This window comes from Pyrgilauda ruficollis, unplaced genomic scaffold, assembly GCF_017590135.1.
Source record: "Pyrgilauda ruficollis isolate IOZ18807 unplaced genomic scaffold, ASM1759013v1 scaffold34, whole genome shotgun sequence".
NCBI classification, from domain to species: domain Eukaryota; kingdom Metazoa; phylum Chordata; class Aves; order Passeriformes; family Passeridae; genus Pyrgilauda; species Pyrgilauda ruficollis.
The window spans coordinates 80330-102538 of NW_024524822.1; the positions used below are offsets into that span (position 1 = coordinate 80330).

The 22209-nt window shown below is 47.2% G+C and overlaps 1 protein-coding gene across 1 annotated transcript; it reads right to left on the reverse strand.

Moving 5' to 3' along the window:
* Positions 1–1441: 1441 nt before the first annotated feature.
* On the reverse strand, positions 1442–19450 carry UAP1L1 (UDP-N-acetylglucosamine pyrophosphorylase 1 like 1). The gene is made up of 9 exons (XM_041475044.1): positions 19107–19450; positions 12080–12284; positions 10294–10469; positions 9048–9220; positions 8028–8221; positions 7059–7199; positions 5332–5517; positions 4500–4566; positions 1442–3636 (listed from the first exon to the last, which is right to left on the reverse strand). The coding sequence occupies exons 1-9, from the start codon at positions 19381–19383 to the stop codon at positions 3550–3552; spliced, it is 1506 nt and encodes a 501-aa protein (XP_041330978.1). The 5' UTR covers positions 19384–19450; the 3' UTR covers positions 1442–3549.
* Between the last annotated feature and the right edge of the window lie 2759 nt (positions 19451–22209).

Below are 22209 nucleotides of genomic sequence, written 5' to 3' on the forward strand. Positions count from 1 at the left end.
CCTCAGAGCAGACCACTGGAATCTGTGAGAGCATGTACGTGATGGGTGAAAAGCAACTTAACTAGTTCTGTAAACCTACACAACTAGTTGTTAACTAATTGTGTAGACCCTTCCATAAGACCTGGCACTGAATTTTAGTATGCAGCAGGAAGCACGCATCCCACACAATTCCTTTCTTCAGCTGCTCCTCCACAGCCCCAGCCCTGTGTCACTCCCTCTGCAATTAAAGATTTCCCTGCAGAGAAGGAGGGACATACTCAGCCAGAATAGCGAAGAGCATTGTTTAGTGATGTACACATTCAGGGCCATAACATTGTTTAGTGATGTACACATTCAGAGCCACAGCATTGTTTAGTGATGTACACATTCAGAGCCACAGCATTGTTTAGTGATGTACACATTCAGAGCCATAGCATTGTTTAGTGATGTACACATTCAGAGCCATAGCATAGCAAATAATAACTTCTAGCGCAGGTTCCAATAGGAAGAGGGCAGCATTGAAGCAGCTGCTTTAAGACTGCTGCTCTAAGTGCTGGCAGTGAATTCACCTCCAGCCATGCCTAAGTGGCAGGTCAGTGTCCATCATTTGAGCCTTTACATTTGGAATCCACCTCACAGTAGATTTCAAGATAAAACTGAAAAATTGGTGTTTTCTGAGCATTTAATGATTAAGAAAACTAATCCATCAAAAATCCTGGTAGATACGAAGAGTACATAAACAAGCAGAACAATTTAAGATGCCTAAAGCAAGCGTTCACTTTTAGTATTAATTTTCCTATCACAGGAAACTACTGATTTGTGTAAACATATTTAAAAACATACTTAAATCCCCAGCAGACTTCACATGGGTGTCAAGAGAGAAAAACGGAGGGAAAGAGGTAAGAAAGGAACATTTGCTTCTCGCATTTGCTGGGTTCAGCCCTAAACCCCCAAATGACGGCAGTCTGCCGTTTGCGAGGTATTTCTGCCTTTCCCTGCTGATTGTGCTATAAATAGAGCCGTGTTTAAGAAGTGTCTCTCGCTGGAAAGCAAAGTTAAAGCTGCACTGCAGCGAGTGCTCATTACCTACACACCAGCTGTGAGACTGACTCAGAACCATATTACTCAAATCAACTTGAAATAAGACAACCACCACCTGCAAATAAACTCCCTTCCCTCAATAAACTAAGCTGAAAAGCTTGGAAAAAATATACAGCATTGGAGACAAGAACACAATATTCTGTTTTCTGATGAAAAAAATAGATCCCACAATGTCAACTCCCTTTGGGAATCACCCTCTGCTCAGTTCCATATGCCCCTGTAAGCTGAAGAGTGGGCACTGCAGTTTCCATGTGTACCACCAGTGACACCATCCTGCAGCTGTAATGACAACATTCACAGGGACAGAGACAAGAAGTGTGTCTTTTCTCACATACAAGAAACACAGACAAACACATATAAATCACAGTAACATCTTTATTGTTAAAAATGCTTAGATGTCCAGAAGTTTCTGGAGTAGTACAGGTCTTCCCTTTGTTTCAGGTACTTTTTTTCATTTTATAATGTGTACAAAGACTGTTACATACAGGACAGATTTTTTTTTGTTAAAGTTTTCTCAAAATTGTTTCTATGTTCCAGTTTAAAATGTGAAGAGTCATAGAAAAAAAAAAAAACAAGAGACAAGGCATTTAGCATTCTAATTTAACTTCTTGAAAACCATGTCAGCAGCTCTGCTCTGTGTGCATGGAAACTGAAACTTCAAAAGAGAAAGATTTTTAGAAAAAGCAAAAGAAATATTTCTTTATAGCACAGCACAGTATAAAAGAACCATGTGCTTGAACTTCTGAGCAATACTCACAAATATACAACACAGTTTGTTCTCAGATATAAAACTTGACTGACAGGAATGAAATGTGTCATAGAAACACTGCAAAAAGACTACAGAATTGAGTGACAAGGACAAATGCTTCATTTATACTAAAAATGTGAATTACTGGCTGCACATGCCAACTGAGGTAATCAGAACCAGTCATTAGCTGGTCTGCATGTGTGAAAGGATCATTACTCAAGTTCATGCAGAAACACTTTACAACAAAAAACTCTGATACTCACATTTAGATGCTTTCTTTGGAAAACTTGAGCATACTTACATACTTATATTTACTCTCAAAGACATTTTTTTTTTTCACATACTTCACTTTCCCATTCCCTTCTCTATTATTCTAATAGAGCTTCATATCAGAAGTTGCAGAAAGCCATGGAACTTAATTATGCTTAATGAAATAGCATAAGCAATTCCTCAGTGGAAGCTGATGCATTAAATAACATTTCAGATGAAATGTCTTTCTTTGCTACCTTCCTTAACACCATGTTTAGGGGAAGAGTATGGAGCATTTCTGATGCAAAAGCCAGCCACCAGAGAGTGCAGCTGACACATCCTCACCAAGGCTGAAACATACTGAGCTGGGTATGCTCGGCGCAGGTTCTGCATCAGATGGCCATGAGCTTCCTGGGGCAGTGTCCAAAAACAACATGAAGAATCACTGGTGGGTCAAGGGTTAGAGCTACCCTGAGACCCCTTGGCCAGGGCTGAGTTCACATGCTACATATGTTCTGACAATTAGTGTCCTTCATTAGCTGACACTTTCCATTGTGGTTAGTAACATATCTAAAAGAAGGGCATCTATGCAATTACTTCCTAAGTGAAAGAGTGCTGGAAAATCACCTGGAGAAAAACTGTAGAAGTGGAGGCTGGTGTTTTACTGTGTATCCTGTTGATGCTGAGAGTCTTTTTTTGTTTTGTTTTGGTTAGGCCTTAAATTCTACCACTGAGATTTGTTTCTTTTACTACTTTCAGGTACCTCAAGAGAACCTTGTCTAAGGGATATGGTATATATTAAACAGGAAATGGAAAGGAAAACTGTTATAGTCAGGAATGGCAGAGGGTTGTGAAAATATTCTTTTTTTTTTTTTTTAATTAAAAAAACCCCAAGTCACTACAACTGTAAGGAGCAATCTGTCTACGCATGACACCAGTGAGCCCAGATTCAAAACTAGTCTGTTCTACTTTGGACTCCAAGCCTCAAGCAATGCTTAGGCACAGCAACATCCCTACATACAGCAGATTCTGTATGATCTGCTTAGAGGATGCAGATCTTCTAATCAGCACATGATTAGGGAAAAAACTGACCGCTGGAGAGAAAACCTCAGTATCCAAAGTACTTCCATACTTTTCAGGATGGGACTTCAATCTGAATGCAAGTGTGCACATAATTTAGAAACAAAACCAAACCAAAAAATCAACCACACCAACACAAGACACCTAACAAGGCACTGAAGAAATTGAATCTTCTTGAAGGCAAAGCTGATTTATCAGGCCTTGACTGGCTCTTTCTGCATTCCTATGCAACAGTAAATAAGAAATGTAGGATCTGTTTAGCACCCAAAAAGTGTTAATCCACAAAAGCAATTTTTTTATAATGCACTTCATAGCTGACATTTTAGTACTGTCAGTTCTTATAATGGATCTGACAAACATGGATCTGATTTGAGAAGGAAAGGCTTCCCACTTCAAGAATTTTCCAGCATTTCCACTTTGTTTTCGTCGAGTACAAAGGGAGAAGGGAACTCTTTGTTCTTCATGTACACCTCCAGACCCTGAGAAGGTGTGAGAACAGTACTGTTAGGCTGTAAATGCACTATTTTAAGTCCTCAAATGACTGACAGAGGGACAAGGCAAGAGTAACAGTTTCCCCAGTGACAGAAGGTGTTTCTGGGGTTCAAGAAGCAGAGGTGCTAAGGAACCATAAAACCTGATGTCAGAAACAAGCTTCTTGGAAGGGCAGCATGGGAAGGTGTGTCCTTAACTGACATTAGAATAATCCTGGCAAAGAAAAGTCAAATTCCCTTGTTTTCATTTTGACAGCCTATTGATTGCAATGAGTTTGCCACCTGCACGTGTTGAGGAATACACCTACTGCAGGTAGCTGGCTTGCAAGTTAACACATGTGGAAACCTAGCAAACAGTGCCCACACATTCTCCTGCAATCTACTATTTCTCACCCTGTCCATCCAATAGGGAAGCTCCTATTCTCATTATTAAATGGAAGCAGGTTTCTCAGAATCAATTGTTTTCAGAGGGACAAACTTGAGAAATGCCCTCCTTAAAGCCAACACACATATTTCTCAGTCAGGATTCACTTACTGTGGGATATGAGCACAAATAAGCACAGAACCCATGGTTTTCCTAATTTGAATATTCTGCACTTCATATTAAGATCTCAAAGTGCTTGCAAATCTTAATGAAACTGCAGCCTTGTTGCAAATCTCATTTTACAGATGGCAAAACTGAGAGTGAACAAACTCCTGAAGAGTAAATCATAATGGAAAACACAGAGCCCAAGTCCTTGATCTTACCATTTCTCATCAAGCCCAGGATAAAGAAACCACCTGTGTTTGGAAGTAAGTCAGATGCATACCTGCACACTCTTAAAAATGCCTCCATAGATAGTTATTCTCACCTCTCCAAAGTAAGACACTAATGGAGAAATCTCACACACAGCCGGAGGATCTTCAGTTCCTGAGAGACTAAAGAAGAGAACAGAGGATTAACTTCCTGCCGTGGTTAAAAGACAGTGCATCTTCTTCAAAAGATTATCCAGAATAGGATATCCAGAAGGATAAGACATTTGTTAAAGTCACATGCACCAGACATTATGTGAAAACAAAGTGTGAAAATAAAAAGGAATTAACAGGTCCCAAATGTTACTCAGCAAAACCCAAACACCCCTTTTATAGAGATGCTTTTCAAGTCAAATGAACAACTTGTGGGTCTACTGAACTATGAGTTGATGAAGTAATGGCCCCATGGAGTAAAAGCAGCTTTCCATTACACATGATGCAGGAAGGTATCCGAACTGGTGATCACTCTAACAACCAATCCGTAAGACCACCTGAGAATCCTGTTGGGGACACAGTCAAAAAAGCTGTCAGGGCCTACAAATTAGAATTCCTTGCATTGTTAAATCCAGTGTGATGGAAAAGGCTGGCCCTGTCCAACAAGGTGCTATAGGAAGGGCCAACTCCTTACCCCAAGAGCAAGGATCTGCCAGAGAGAATGCCCAGAGCCCAGAGCGCTAACTGTCTGGAGCACCCACAGTCACAAGAGGAGCAGAAAGTGTAATAGACATCAGCCTGCATAACCAGAGAGGGCCAGCTGAACAAAAATCACACTGAGCCACCCTGTGACTACACTAATGCCCGGTTTCGAAGAGTCCTGCATGTGCCATTGGCCAGCTGGCATGGCTGAGCACTTCAATGAGAGAAGCTGCAGAGAAGGTCACAGATTTATACCTGAGTTTTTCTGGTATCCTGCAACCATTTTCATCCACAAATCTGGCTCCAGCCTTGAGAGCCCAGCGGTAATGCTGGGCCAGGAGGGCTTGCCGAGCAGTGGTAGGAGTATCTTTGTCAGCTGTGTCTGCATTTTTTAGTGGTGAGAATTCCTCTTCTCTCAGAACTTCAAATGCCACAAAATTCCTACCAGCAAAGGGAAGAAAACAATGATCATGAAAACCAGAGCTAGTCATCAGCCCCGCTAATGCAACAACAACATTCACGGGGAAAGGCTCATATATATTTTTGGGAGAAGCATTGTATGCAGCCTGAGGCAGTCAAGCCAAGGTAAGCCCACTGCCCTTCTGAAGAGCCAAGGAGTACCAGGGCTGTAGAATGGAAAAACACAAGAAGCCTTATCTCTTTGGGAACTTAACAGCAGCCTCTCTACCTACCGGAGCTGTGCTCAGGAGAGAGAAAAAGCAGCAGTTCAGCAGAGATGCCATAGAAACTTTTTTAGGCAGTGGGAGGTTCTTGGACAAGACAGCTCAGAACACAGCAGGACAGAGAGCACAGCACTGTCCAGAGCTTGGGCACAGCATGAGCAGTGCACTCACTGCAGAGCACCCCACCATGCCCCAAGAAATGCCCCCTGCTTGGGAGTCTGTAGGTGAGGACCAACTAAGGACACCAGCTCCCAGGGACAAACAAGCAACAAGGGAGGCCTCACAGGTGATTGTGAAGTACAGCTGTTTACCAGAAATGGGAATGCAAATTAAAAAGCCCCACCGCAACATATGTGCATTTCTGCACTTCATGCATGAAGCACAGCGGCCAAGGTGGTTTTGAGCTGTTAAAAAAACACAAGGAACCACTGCTTGCAAATGAATTCTCTCACGGCTCAGAATTCAGCAGTGTTCCCATCACCCTGGGATTTTGGTTTTGTCTTTAGTTTGATACTACTTTATTTAATACATGTTAGGAAACAGAGACTGGTTCAAACCTTGAGCTCTCTATTCTAAAGGAAATAATATAAAAAGAGAAATAGTATCCCCAAACAAAGATAATTCAGTTTGCCTGAGGTCTCTGTTTGGCATTTATTACAGCCTAAAACAGAATCTTCACTGCTGAATTTGAGACCTTGGAAAAATAGATTTTATAACAACACTTATGCTTAATTGCTAAAATGCTATATTCCCTGGACACAAGTACCCCTGAATATATATGTCACAGCGCTCCCAGCTACGTTGCAGAATTTGGAAAGCGAATGCTGACAGTTCCACTTGGCCCCACAGTGCTTAAGTGAACAGTTTTCCAACCACAAAGGGTACAAGCTGAGCCCTGGCTTAACAGTACCCAAAAATGTAACCAGAGCTGCAGTTGTCATGGAAGCCACAATGCTGACAGACCCAATTTTTGCAAGTCTGAATACTCCAATATGGGCTTCATTGGCTTTGCACTCAATTTTTTATTTTTCCCAGGCTGGCAGAGGCCAGGCCAGCCAACACATCCTCAGGAGGATGACCAGTCTAGAAGCAGAGTTGGCACAAGAACTGAGTGCCTTGTGAGTTCCCCTTAGAGCCTGTAGTGTTACAGTTGGATTGGAGCTGGGTGTAGATCCAACAACCTTCCTAACAAGCCACCCACAAACCATGTGCTCCCTGGGATGGCTTGTTTCAACCTACAGTCATTCAAACAAACACTTAGAAGGGGAGGAGAAAAGTAAAATTATGTCTGTCACTAACTTAGAGAACTGGAACACATCAAACACAAACTTCTCCAGCTTTATCCCGTTCGGTTTTAGTGGTTTTACCAGATTTCCCTCCTTGTCAATGTAGGGCACCTTCTTTATGGCTACATGATGCTTCAGCTGTGACTCCCATTTCCTGCAAAAGGAGAAGAAACCAACCATTTTATTTAGTTCAAGCCCACTTAGAAAAAAAGCAATATACTTGAGGGAAGCAAATGGCTCATTACTGCTCTGGGTCAACTCTCAACTGTTTGTGGGTGTTGCTCCCTCCCAAGTGCTCCAAGTCACATCCAGGAAACACTTCCCCAAGCAGAGCAGCCTGGCCATGGGCTCTCTCTGTACCACTGGGACATGACAGTCAGAGGAGAGGGAGAAGTATGCATCAAGCTGAAATTGCAGGCAGAGGTTACAAAAAAAAAGAGGCAACCCAAATTGTTACCTGACTGGGGTGAAAATGGAGCAGATCCCTCACCCAAGGTTGGTTCAAGCTCTTCAGTAAGGTTGTACAGCTGCTCACGGAATGCCCAGCATCACATCCCCATTCCCCAATACCAAGGTGCAGAGTCCACCCTCAACTTCACCCTCTCCCACAAACTCTGTTGTCCCAAGTGTTGGCATGGCTGAGATTCCCCCTAGAAATCCATGGTATGAGGCTGCATCACTGACCACACTGCAGCCTGCACAGCTGCTCACCCTTGAAGGCCCAGGAAGATCGTGCACTGCTATATCTCAATTGATTTAGTTACAGTGAACCTGGGAACCTCTTCCTTGGGTAGGGCCTGGAGAGTATGCTGGGGCTGTCAGAAAAGGGACTCAGGTGTTTGGAACTGTTTGGAAGAGACAGGAGGTGAAAGGCAACACAGGGGATAACCATAACTGAAATTCCAGAGTGCGAAACAGGAACACCCAGTCTTGGAGGTATTTCTGGGCTGCACAGCCACCTAGAAGGTCTGCTGGGACTTACTGGGCCACTATTTCCAGGAACTCAACAGTGAAGAAGTGGTTACAGATGTTGCCAGCACTGAACACCAGTCCCCCCTCAGGGCGCTGCTGTTGTGCAGTCTCCAGGCTGATCTCGCTGTACTCCACCACCTGGTACACCCCATCCACACAGCACACCACCCCAACAGGCTCCGTGGGGTAGGCCTTCTCCACTACCTGCAGCCACAGGACACAGACTTATGACAAAGAGGAAGAAAATCCCAGGACAATTCCAACTCCCAAGTACAAACAATCCCACGTGATTGTTGTCTGCTGATCCTCCAGCACCTCAGGGATGTGTAAGGGGCACAAAGCAGTCTGGAGGAACATTTTGCCCAACAATTCAACATAAACCCCAGTACTCAACCACTTAATTTGACAGTTTCTCAGAAGACAGTTAAAAACAATCTGCATAGTGGGGGGCACTTTTCTTATCAAGGACTAGGATCTGGCATTAAAAGAAAGCTGCTTGCAGATATTCAACTGCCTTCAACTTCCCATTTGCCTGAACAGAGCTAATGACTCAGGTAACATAAATTTCTCTTCAGACACATGCTGCTTTAGGTTAACAAAATCCAGGCTGTTAAGGCTTTCCCCATCTTCCACAGCAGAATGTAAGAAACGCCTCCATTAGACTTAAAGGCACATTTATAAAACACAACCCAGTCCAATATGGCTTCTAGACAGCCCAAATGCCTTTGCAGCAAGGACTGGGCATAGGTGCAAAGCAATTCCAGTGTGCAGTTTCCTGCACAGCTACACTCCCTGCTCTAACTGAAGTTTATTTTCCACAGTACTCTGGGAAGAACACAGGACACCCACAGGTAGGAATTTGAAATGCAGTGCAGGCAGCAAGGAACTCTAAACCTGCTCATTGTGAACTGCTGATGAGCAAAGGGTTGAACACCACAGGTCATGTAAGCTCCCCACAACCAGCAGCTTCCAAGTGTCATCAGACCCCAGCTCCCTATGGGAAACCAGCCAGGTGCTAGCACTGCTTCACCTTTGCACCGCAGTCTGCCCCTTTGGAAATACAGAAACCTATGAAGACTGGATCTGCCATTTTCACGAGGATATTGTCCACACAATATACATGGACATACTGGATTCCACGCTGCTTCATATCATCCAAGATTTTATTATCCATCAAAGCACGGTATAAGCCACCATTGCCATCTATAATGCAAGAGAAAAGAGAAAGTTTTGGCTCATTTGTGACTTTGGGGTGGATTTTTTCTAGCTAACAGAGCAAAAGCAGGAAGTACTGAACAAACTTTCTTGAATGGAAGAGTATGGAATGCTTTCTAGCCAAGAACCAGTGGTACCAGATTTTATTTCCAGTTCTGCCACACAGTTCAGGGGAGCATGTTCTTCTTTTCACCCCTGTTCTCTCACTTGAAGAGTAGGACCATGGGGACCAACCTCACTGAGCAGCATTATGAGACTTTATGAAGGTTAGTAAGATCCTCAGAGGGAGAATACTAAAGGGCAAATCTATGCAAAGGGTGGGAAAAGTCTTTACACTTCTCCTTCAGTACAGGGCAAAACCATATTTATTTTCTTTCGTGGAGAAATACTAAAATAAATCTTATTCTCTGTTTATCTCCGCCCCCCCCCCCTTTTTTTCCCCCCCCCCCCCCCCCCACAACTTCTCAATACCTTTTCAAAGGCTTCAACTGCAGCTGTACAAAAGTCACCTGCATGTTTATCACAGATCACCCATTTACAGTTCCTACTGGGATGCCCCTGTCAGCTTGGGAGAACCACTCTGCAGCTGCAACGCAGTCCCAACTGGGCTGCCAAGTCTCTTACTATGTCTAGGTTAAAAGAACATTACAAGGTAAGACATTGCTGTCGTTTTGAAAAGAGTTCATCTTCTTGCTGCTTTTTTACCCATTTTCAGCTATCAGCCTTTAGCTCCTGACCTTCACCACAGGAGGCAGTGCTCCAGAGACCTCATAGAGAGCTAATGCACCTTTCTCCTACCCTGCAGCTACAGCACTTCTAATCCTGCCAACACTCCCAGACTTGGATAAAAAACGTGTGCTGTGGTCAAATGTCCAGCCAGAAATAAACAGATGTATGCTCCTGATTACCAGCCTGAAACATTAGAGAACCTTTCCACATTAACTGGAAGCATTAACCCTGACCCCCATAGCCTGCTCTGTGTGCCTGGGCAGGCTGATGGCCCACAGCAACTACCAACACATACGACAATACTGCAGTATGGAAGAGCAAACAGCAGGTACCTGGAGCCATGGCAATTTTCCCCTTCTCCTCCAAGATGGCCTTCCCATCAAAGGTGACAGCAGGCAGCATCCGCTGTTCAAACATGACAACATTGCATCTGTCCAAGTTGAAGTAGTTGTGTTGTACAAAAAACTCTTCTGTTGGCCCCAGTGTGAACTCACTTGTCATGATGTACCTGGGCAGGAATGGGGACTTGGCAATGAGAAAGAACAACACAAGCAAAAGGCAAAACTACCAACTGAAAAGAGAGGAATCCCAGGAGTGTGAAATGAGAGACATGGCAGCATCCCGTGGTGAGCAATTGCACACAAGAGCTCTCCTCCAGGCTGCATGGGGTCCTATGACCACATCAGGGCATGATCCTACCCTGGCCTAGCTCCAGCCAGGACAGAAGAGCCTTGCCCTAAATGTGAACAACATCTGCATACCTGGATGAGCTGGAAAACAAGACAAAGGGCAGAAAACAGCCTCATTCACTCTAGATTCAAACTAATGTTAAATGTTTATAGAAACCCTGGCCAATTCACTCTGCCAGCACCTCTTCAGTGCCAAGGCAAACAGCAGTATTTCCATACGTTGGCTGCATGGTTTGTTTTTGTCATAAGTTTTTCTACTTCCTCCTTTCCTTTCCTTTCAGCTCCACATTGCTTCTGTCTCTTCCTCCACTGCTGTCTAAAAGCCAACTTCATCATCTACCTGTCAAACTCTTCAACAACTATCAGCATAGGAATACAGGGTCCTCTGTCAGCATGAGGAAAAAGAGCCTGAACCTCAATTCCCCATCCCCAATTTTCATCTCTGTAGCACACCATAGCCTGGGCCCAGGTATACTGGAGCAGCAAAATGCTTCAATTGCCTCCTTGCCCCCAGGAGGGGAACTGGAAAGAAGATGTGGCATCTTGCAAATAATCCATCCTGGCTTCCAGCAGCACCAGGGATGATGCATTTGCAATTCAGGTCCTGTATACAAGGCTTCAGGAAGAAGCACAATATGGACTCATGTTCCATGAGGAAACAATGTATGAATCAAATTTGACCTCCAATTTGTAAAACAATGTGGCTCCCTGAAGCCCTCAGACACCTGCTCTTTCACTGCCAAAACCCTGCCTCAGACCAGACACTGATTCCAAAAGGGTATTTCTACATAGTCCTCATGATCCAGCAGAACATTTAGCAGAAAACATTTCCAGACACATCTGTAGTGCCATCCTCTCACCCACCACACCCCATAGGGAATTTACATTTTGCACTCTGCCCAGAGCTCATCTCTTTTGAAAGCCAGGAGCAGTCAGCAGAATGGGCAACTGTAAACAGTGACAGCAGGAGGTGGCCTGAACACAAAACAAGAGGTTTTTTGATAGATTATGGACAAGGGCAGGAAGAAGGGCTTGGAAGGCAAGCTCTAGGTTGTCCTCCATGCAGGAACCTGAGAAAGCAGAAATGGGTGAAATTTCTTGTAAAGCATCTGCAGCAATCACTGAAAAGTGCTGTTTACAGTGTTGTCAGTAGCTGCTTGCAAAGCCAGCAAGGTACAGCAGTTGTGGTACAGTGTTATGGTCAGTGATACAAAGGCAGTACTCAATCCCTCAGGTCTGCAGACATAGACCTGCCACCTCTCATCCCTCTGCACCCTCCTCCAGCCTCTGCCATCACAAATCCTGCCAACAAAAGGCTCCTCTCAACCTGTCTCTGCACAGCACCCAGCTCAGTGCTTCTTGAAGACAACATGGGCAAGACTGGAATGCAAAGAGCCCTGAACAGCAGGTCTGGCTTCAGGTCACCTACCAGGGAATGACACACTTGCAGTGGTGTCTCTTGCCAGCAAGCTGCTCCACTTTGCGGATTCTTTCTGCTTGGATCTGATACAAGTTCTTGCCACTGGGCAACCCCACGTTGTACATGCCCTTGGGATAGCTGACTCCCAGGCGGGTTCCTTGTCCTCCAGCCAGGAGTAGCACTGCCACCTTGTTCTGTGAAATCTGATGTAAACCTGTAAGAAAAGAAGCCCAAAGGAATATAAGAACTTCCAAAGCAATCAACACCCTATGTTCTTCTCCTGAGCGTTTCTGCACAGCTCAGGCAACAGCCAGAAGCTGCCAGTTCAATGCTGGCAGCTCAGAGAGAAATATGCCACTGCACACGCAGGAGAAAATTCCTTTCACCTACACGACGCAACAGTTTCTTCACCTAAAGCAACAACTGGTGCAAAAACAGACAATAGCCATGAGCTGCAGCTCAGGAGATTCAAATTAGGATACAAAATCTTTACTAGGGAGGTAGTGCAGCACTAGAAAAGACATCCAGAGAGGAAGGAATGTCCCCTAAGGTTTTCAAGGCTTACTTTAGTAAAGCTGTAGCTGACCTGGCCTGAGGCTGTTTACAGTTTTGTTCCAAATGGGGGTTGGACTAGAGACCTCCAGAGGTCCCTTATCATTTCTATAGCCCAAAGAAGCCAAGTCTCATCATCATGAGTAAAGCAGAAGTCTGGAACCTGCCTTAATCAATTATCTGTCCCTGTGCTCCAGCTTCAACAGAAGCTGAACACAGCTGCAGTCAGGGCTAGTAATACAGCCAAGCCTGCAGGAGCTACAACTTCCACAATCTAATTGAAACCAGTGTCAGTGCTCCTGACAAATCAGGGAAGTCCAGAACCTGGGAAAGAAGCAGAGCACATAATAAACACTTGGATCACTCTCAGACTCTGGTCCCTGCCTTCTCCAAAGTCAGCATCACAATAATGACTGACAACTGTGAGAAAGATTTTTCATTAGGGAACACTTTGAGTTTCTCTGGGGATGCAAGGAACATTAGGCTTGCCATGTCAGAAGCCACAGCTCTGCTGCAAGTAGCTATCGGGGCCTTCTGGCATCACACAGCACTGAACTGCCACTGCTCCTGCAGCCAAGGACAGCCTGTGGAGCACCCCAGTCTTCAGGAATCACCTCACATTAACCACAGCTGAGGCTAAAATATTCCTGATTTGGACTGAAACATATGGGGACCAAAGAAATTGAATTAGAAAAAAACAGGATTGGGTTTACGCTAATATTTAAATAATTGGCTGTTTAAATGAACAATAGAGCAAAAATACCAACTGCTGTTTTAACAACCTGGCTCAATTTTAATTCTGTCCAAAACTGCAGCTTCCAGCAATTTTCTCAGCAAAGACTTAAGTTGTCCATGACACTGCAGTAACACCATTCCCCTTCCCATGCTTACAAGTTTCAGTCTTACGACAGCAGTAACACAAGATTTCTCCCTAAACACACAGCTTCCAAAAAGACTAGTGATGTCTTGGCACACAGGAGGCTGGTTCCACAGCCACAGTTCTGCTGTACAGTAGCCTCTGGGGTCACAGGGCCAAGGAGTGAGAGCGGGAAGCCACCTCTGGAGATCTTCAATCCTCCAAGTGGGATTAGGAGAGCTTCCTAAGAAGAAACCTGTGTGTGGAAGTCTTGGGATTTCTAAGTTTCAGGAGGTCCTTGGACAGCAGGGGAAGCTTGAGTAGGTTTAAACTGGTAATGTAAAAGACATGGAGGACCTGGGTGAGCTGCATGGTGATGCAATAAGACCTACAGCGTTTCACAACAAACCACAAGCAATAAATGACTCCTTTGTGCCTCCACTGAGCTGCCTGTGACGCTCAAAGTAAAGAGCAGAGGGTCTCAGCTATTACTTACAACAAATACTTGCCCCAGTCCCATCACATGGTTTTCCTGCATGCTCAGCTGTTTGCCAGTGCAGGGCATCACTGCAGGAGAAGGGAAAGAGCTGAATGGAGAGGCACCAGAGCATGGTTCCAAACCTTCTCATGCCCCGGCTTGGGTGGTGGCTGTTTCCCTACTGGGATCCAGCACAGAAAGAATTTATGGAGTGGAAAAAAACTCCTAAAAAAGTTGCCCTGTGGGACATTTCCAAACTGTTCTGCCTCATCCCTGGAAATGCTCAACACCTGGTTGGACAAGGCCCTGAGCAATTTCATATAGTGGATGGCATTCACACCCATGGCAAGAGTGTGACAAAAAGAAAATCTTTTCCTTAACATCACTTCCAACCCAAACCATTCGGTGATTCTGTGAAACAGGCAATTAAAAAAATTTTTAAGAATTCTTTTTCTTTAAAATAATCTACAACCGAAACTTGAGCTGAAGTACTTCACAGCAATTTAAACCAAAGCTGCTTGAGGTCTGAGCTCAGCATTTGCTGCTCTCAGGTGCTGCAGCATGGGGGATGCTGGTTTGGAATGAGATTCACCCACCAGTGGAACAAGTCAGGCACTCGTCCTGCTAGATCTCCCCCCTGCACTGCCAGCCTCAAACCAACACACACACACACATTCTGATGCCACAGACCACATCCCCCAGCTCCCAAATAAGACATTTCTGCAGAGCAACAGACTGTGACCAAGAGCACCATTTACATGAATGACACTCTGAAGTCAACACTGTATTGGGAAAGTCAAGGAGGTCCCTACTCTGCTCCACAGCATCAAGGAGCTACAGTTCTCAGGCACAGCTCACAGGTGCCACAGCTGGCGTCACTGCACTGAAATGCAGATGCCCTACAGGACAGTTCTCCAAAGTTTTCTACACAGTGACAAGGGGATGGCATCTGCCCAAGGAGGAGTTGCCATCTCACACCCATCTCCTGGAGAGGCCTCTCACTGCAGGGTCTGAAACCTCAACCTCAGTGGGATAAACTCAAGCCCAAAGCAGTATCACTGGTAACACCAATGACGTGACTTTTTTTTACAGTCCAGCAGACTGACAGGGCCATATTCCAGGAGGGTTCACCATGGTGCATAAAAACAACCCAGACGGGGGAGTGCATCCCATCATTTATGGCATTCTCAGTATTTATGATACAACCCTACAACCCAGACAGTTTTTCCAAGTTCTGATCTTAGGTCACCATGAAAACAAATAACACCAAAAAATTTGAGTAAGTAGCTCTGCTTTTACTTCCCAACTGTAAAATTACCAACATTCACAACTAAAGTTCATAAGAATGACTCATATGTTGCAATGGAAAGATCTATCCCCTTTAAAACATCCACCTTATTTTCTGCAGCATATGAAACACAAACAGCTCAACTAAAGAGAAAATGTGTTGACTGCTGAGATACCCACCAATGCTGCAGTTAGTCCTACTCTGCATAAAAAAATAAAAAAAACCAAAAATAGATTTTGTAGGAGGAACAGACTGGTCTTGCAAGAACAGACTGAATTTTCTTACTAAACAGGCACATCAGTCAGTCCCATTACAACAGCAGTCAGTAAGAGAAAAACTCCAAACTTTTCAATTCTGCAGAGCAGTCAGATAACCAGAATGGCTCATCAAACTCTCTGATGAGATGGGGTACACCTCAGCCCATGGCCATGACTTAGATTTCATTAATAAAACACTGACAGAATGGAAAAGTGCCTCTGTCTATGTTTGATTTATACCATCATTCCTAGGGCTGCCCGGAAAATGTGATTGTTAAATGTCAGTGTTTAAGATCTGAAAGCAAATCCGACCAGGCAGTTTTGTTGTCTGAGACACAATAACAATAGTATTCGTTTTTTAACTATTTAAAAATATCTCAGGTTTTCCCAAAGCAAGTTTTCAGTTGTCTGGTTTTTATCCATAATTTTTTATCATAGAAAAAGGGGGAGGGGGAAGAAGGAGATATAATTTCAGCTGTTCAGGCTTTGGAGGATGCAATGCAGGTGGCAGCTGTGGGGAGCTCAGACACCCACAGACAGAGCAGAGCATCTCAGCTCAGTGTGATGATGACCCCAGAGGCACAGGCTGTACCAGCCATGCAGTCTCAGGGACACTGGACAGCAGGTAGGGATGGCTCATCTGCTCCCAGCCTGCTCAACACACCGCAAACAAAGGCCTTTCAGAGCTGCATCCCCTCAGAGACCCAAGATCTTGCAAAGCCTGTGCCCATGGTGCTGGTTCCACTGGGAAATGCCATGCAGGAATGCTGCCACATCTGCAGGGACACACAGTAATGCCCAGGTTCAGCAGAACGAAGTCTTTGGTCCTGATTGCCCTGTTACAGGAAATAAAATCCCTCTTCAGCCTTAAACCAGATCATAAAAACAAACCAAATGAAACAGAACATTGGTGTTTACCCCTTCTGGTAAAAATTCAGGCTGCCTGCAGGGCTGAGGTGGCCTGGAGCCATCAGACTTCAGGGCCAGATGATTTGGTCACAGGAGCAGGATCCCAAACATATTAGACCTGGGCTGCTGCAGGCAGTGCTGGTAACCAGCAAGGCCAGCCCACACAGGTGGCCTGGCCTTCCTTTCCTTTCCATGCTGCAGCCAGTGGCACAAGGCAGACACACCAGCTCCTCACTTGCCTAACTGGCTGGAGGACAAGTGACCCAGTTTGATAAAGCTGTCAGTTTAACTGTGGGGCCCTGACCCAGCCCCATCTGCCTCTAGGACTCAAAGGGTCCCTTCCTCCTCACTGTGACACCCTCAATAGCCATGCCAAATTGGACTTGGGGGTGTGGGTGGATGAGAAGCTCAACATGCCCTGATTGAGCACACTGGCACCCAGAAAGTCCCTGTGCCCTGGGCTGATACCACAAGGGGCAGGAAGTGAAAAGGGGAAATTCTCTGCCCTGCTCAGGTGAGACTGCACCTGCAGTGCTGCCTTCAGCTCTGAGGCTGTCAGCATGAGAAGGACACAGAGTTGCTGGAGCGAATCCAGAGGAGGCCATGGAGCTGCTCCAAGGGCTGGAGCCCCTCTGCTCTGGAGCCAGGCTGGGAGAGCTGGGGGTGCTCACCTGGAGTCGAGAAAGATACAGGAAGACTTCAGAGCCCTTTCCAGGGCCTAAAGGGGCTCCAGGAGAGCAACAGAGGGACTTGGAACAAGGGATGGAGGGACAGGACACAGGGAATGGCTTCCCACTGCCAGAGGGCAGGGATGGATGGGATATTGGGAAGATACTGTTCCCTGTGGGAGTGGGCAGGCTCTGGCACAGGTTATCCAGAGAAGCTGTGGTTGACCCTGGATCCCTGGAAGTTTCCAAGGCCAGGTTGGACAAGGCTTGGAGCAGCCTGGGACAGTGGAAGGCGACCCTGCCCATGGCAGGGGGTGGAATGAGATGGTCTTTAAGGTGCCTTCCAGCCTAAACCATTCTGGGATTCTATGATTCACTGTGCCAGGTTATGTTCCCTCCATCACCACTCAGCCCCATGAGTGGAATCTGACAGCAAAAAGGCTCCTCTGCCCTGTGACCCTGATGCTTCTATTTCTGTTTCTGCTTGGAAAATTTGACTCCCCTGCCCACACATCCTCACCTCTTTACTGGCAACGTTGGGCCAAGGCTGTGCAGCCAGTTGTCAAAATTTAGGCAAGTATCTCTACAACCCAGGTGGGTCTTCCTGGCTTTTTTAAAATTAAAATTATTTTCTAACAGTGCTGTTATGTTTTATAAAGAATGATCCAAGACACATATGAGCCCTTATAAATATATAAGAGTGTGCACTTAGAAAAAAGCACAGGACATCCATGTAAGATTTACATGCTGTGGGAAGAGCACATCCAGCCACCATTTCCCCCATTACACCTAGCTTTCACACAGCCGCAGCTACCATGCTCCAAAAACCACGGATTATGGACTTTCCTGGGCTTCTTCCAAATCCCTCAGCCTCCTGCTGCACATGACACAGCAAGGATGGAGATCAGCACCTGAGACTGGCCTTTGCACCTGTTGGTGAGCTGGGAGCTCATACTCCAGGCAGCTACCCAGCTCAGCAGCAATGAAATCCCCCACACTCCCATCCTCCCCAGGGACTCATAGTCATAGAATGGTTTGGGTTGCAAGGGACCTTAAAGCCCATCTCATTCCACTCCCTGCCACGAGCAGGAACACCTTCCACTACCCCAGGTTGCTCCAAGCCCTGTCCAACCTGGCCTGAACACTTCCAGGGATCCAGGGGCAGCCACAGCTTCTCTGGGCACCCTGTGCCAAGGTCTCACCACTCTCACAGAGAACAATTCCTTCCTAGTATCTAATCTAACCCTGCCCTCTGTCAGTGTGAAGCCATTCCCTCTGGTTCTGTCACTCCTTGTCCAAAGTTCTCACAAGCTCTCTTGGAGCCCCTTTAAATCCTTTAGTGTTACATTTTTTCATGACAGATACTGTAAATCATTTTGACAGAATACTCCCATGCCCTCTAAACAGTATTGTGTCATGTCCACTTGCTTTTTGAACACTTCCAGGGACTGTGACTCCACAACTGCCCTGGGCCGCCTGTGCCAATGCCTGACCACCCTTTCAGTGAAGAAACTGCCCTCAGTATTCAACCTGAATCTCCTTTGACACAACTTGAGGCTCTTTCCTTTTATCCTGTCGCTTGTTCTGTGGGAGGAGAGACTGAGCCCCAGCTAGCCATCACTACCTGTCACGGAGTTGTAGAGATCTTCTGACCCGGCCCGGCACGGCGGCGGGGCCTCGGCCGCTGCATTTCATAACGCAGAATGAAAACTCGGGGTCTCAACCAAAGTTCCCCGGGCCGAGGACACCGGCTGCCGCCGCTAAGGGCCGGGGTGTAGCCCTGACCCTGCTCTCTTCCTCCTTGCCCGACCCGCCGTCCCTGCGGCTCCCACCCGCGGTGCCGGGGGTGGACTGCCCAGCGCCCCGCGGTGCCACCGCAAGAGGCGGCTCCTGCCCCGGGGCCCCGCCGGGGGCAGCCCCTGTCCTGTACCGCCTGGGGCTCGGCGGAACGCGGCTGCTCCCGAACCCCCGCGCCGGACCCCGGCAGCCCCAGAACGGAAGGGACAGGCGGCCTCGCGCCCCTCTCACCTTCCGCCTCCCAGTGCTGCAGCGCGGCGGGGCCGCTGCGGCGGGCGCTGCCCAGCAGCTCGGGGGGGAGCGGCTCCATCCGGCCGTCCAGGCGCTCGTGCGGGCCGCGCTGGCGGGCCCCGGCCGCCGCCGCTAGCCGGCAGTGTTCGCCCAGCCCCGGCGGCAGTGCCGCCAGCAGCGCTCCGCGCTGCGCCGTGTCCAGCTCGGCCCAGAACCGCAGCAGATGGCCCTGTCCGCACCGCTCCAGCCGCACCCGCACCTCCTCGGGAGGGTCCATGGCGCGGGGAGCCCGGTCTGAGCGGCGCGGGACGCGGCGGGAGCGGGCGGGCCGGGGCGGAGCCAGATGTGCCGTCCCGCCCCCGGAACTCCTCCCCGCCGCTCGCGGGTCACGCGGTGCCGGGGTTCGGGCGCCGAACTTCTCGGTGGGAGGGTACGGGAGGCGGTTCTGTGGTCGCCCCACTCCCGGCCTCGTAGGAGCCCAGCGCAGCGCCTCCGCCGTGGAATCACAGAATAGTCTGAGTTGGAAGGGACACTCAGGGGTCATGGAGTCCAACTAGTGGCCCTGCACAGCAGATACTCCTTGAGCTCTGTCAGCTTGGTACTGCGCCAATTCCCTGGGGAGCCTGTTCTGGTGCATAAACGCCATCTGGGAAAGAGCCTTTTTCTGATATCCAAGCTGAACCTCCCCTGACACAACTTTCAGGCCATTCCCTGATGTCCTGTCCCGGTCACCACAGAGAAGCAATCAGTGTCTATCCCTTTAGTTCCCCTCACGAGGAGGCTGTAGACTGTCAGTCTGACCCTCAGTCTCCTTTTCTCCAGGCTGAACAGACCAAGTCTCAGCTGCTTCTCATTCAGCTTCCCCTCAAGGCCCTTCACCGTTGTCATTGCCCTCCTTTGGACACTCTCTAATGGCCTAATGTCTTTATTTTGTGGTGCCCAAAACTGCCATCAGGGTGAGGCCACCCCAGCCCAGAGCAGAGGGGGACAATCCCCTCCCTCGACCAGGCCGTGATGCTGGGCCTGATGCCCCCAGGACACAAATGTCCCTCCTGGCTCTAGGGCACTGCTGACTCACATTCAACTTTCTGTCAACCAGGACCCCCAGGTCCCCTCCTGTGACGCTGCTCTCCAGTATCTCATTCCCCAGCCTGTTTGTATATCCAGGGTTGCCCATCCCAAGTGCAGAATCTGGCATTTTCCCTTGTTGAACTTCATATTGTTGGTAATTGCCAAGTTCTCTAAATTGTCCAGGTCTCCCTGCAGAGCCTCCCTCCCTTCGAGGGAACCAACAGATCCTCCCAGCTTTGTATCATCTGCAGAGTTGCTCAGTTTCCCTCCTAGTCCTGTGTCCAAGTCATTAACAAAGATGTTGAAGAGCACAGGGCCAGTGATGGAGCCCTGCAGAACACCACTAGTGACTGGTGCCAGCCTAATGTCACCCCAATCACTGTCACCCTTTGTGCCCAATCCATGAGCCAGTTGCTCACCCATCACATGACGTGTTTACCAGCTGAATGCTGGACATTTTATCTGGAAGGATACTATGAGAGTACTAGCAAAAGCTTTAGTGAAGTCCAAAAAGATTACATCAACTGGCTTTCCTTCATCAACCAGGTGGGCGACCTTGCCATAAAAGGAAATCAGGTCTGACAAGCAATTTCATGAGGCTGTGCTGGCTGTGACCAGTGACTGTGTTGTCTTTCAGGTGTTTTTAAATAACTCCCAGAATAATCTTCTCCATAACTTTACCAGGCACTGAAGTGTCACTGTCAGGCCTGTAGTTTCTGGGGTACTCTTGAAAATTTGGCCCTGTGGCCAAACCTCTGCTCTACAGTGGCCATGGTCCTGTGGCTGTCATGAGGTGTGTCTGATGGCATCCCCAGGTCCTGGTGCAACCTGTGGCAGGAGGTCCCAATGTTCCATCTAACACTCACGCTTGGAAACATTGCAAGGTCGCAGGGTTCCCTCAATGCAGCAGGAGTTGGATAGGCCCAGCTGTGCCCCAGGCATGGTGCAGACTCAGGCCACCTGCTCACAAATCCAGTTCCCCATTTTCAAAATAAAGTACCAATGAAAAGGATAAGAGTTAAAAATGCACAGAATCACTGAAGCAGTACAGGACAAATTCAAGGACAAATAAAAAAAAATTATAAAAGATGAAGGAATGATGAAGGAATAACCAAATCTGCAGGAACCAAGAGCCATGAACTGAGAAGTAAAGAGCAGGAGGACACTACAAATCAATCTAAAATGCCAAAGAACAGCTCTGTTTGAACTTTGTGCTCATGAGCATAGAAAAATCCTCACCCATAGGCTGTGATTGCCCCTTACTCACAGTAGTCATCCTGCCTGCAGTCAGAGCCCAGCTGGGTAGGAGAACATGAGGAGACAGACAGCAGCTTAGACACAGCCACCTCCCTGCATGTGATTGGAGTCAAGGAAGCTAGACCTCGTCCGGATATGACCATCAGGTCAGGAAGAATCCCTGAGAGTTGTCAAAGCTTCTGTTTCACATTCTGTTTCTTATTTTATGTGACTTGACACAGCTCCTGCTCAGAAGAGCCTTGGGGTTTTGAAACCTGCTTGCTCTGCTCCCCTTTACATGACATCTCTCCCCGATGCGGTTGCATGCCCTGCCTGCCCAGTGTGCAAATGAGTGCAGGTCCTTCCACACATGTGGTGCCTACATAACCACCAATCCTTATCCATCAGAAAAGGCTCTGTCAGATCCAACTTGTAAATCAAGCCCTTCCTTTTCCTGCAGAACTTGCTGCCTTGCCTTGAGGGAATCCCGCCTCAGAGCTGTGGGATCTCATGCCCATAGGATTCTAGAAGAACCAAAGTAAATCATGCTGCTGCTGGCAAATGTGCTCCCACTCCCCAAATCCAGCCATCCAGCAGAACAGGTTAGTCTGGCTGCACAGCATCCCTTTCGCTGGTTCTACAGCTCATGGCACTCTGTGTGTAGATATTTTCTTCTGCAAAGCAATAAAAATGGTGATGGGTTGGATTAGTTGTACCAGGCAGAACAACCCCAGTGAACAGGAGGGATGCTTGGGCCAAACAAAACACAAACATGCAGGTAGAATAGGAAATTCAG

Excerpts from the sequence above, each read along its gene's own strand:
- UAP1L1 (XM_041475044.1), bottom strand. The coding sequence starts at position 19,383 with ATGGACCCTCCCGAGGAGGTGCGGGTGCGGCTGGAGCGGTGCGGACAG. Across the intron at positions 10,470-12,079 it reads TGCAAGTGTGTCATTCCCTG|GTACATCATGACAAGTGAGT; the intron begins GTAGGTGACCTG and ends ATTCCTGCCCAG. Across the intron at positions 4,567-5,331 it reads AGGATACCAGAAAAACTCAG|TCTCTCAGGAACTGAAGATC; the intron begins GTATAAATCTGT and ends TCTCTTCTTTAG.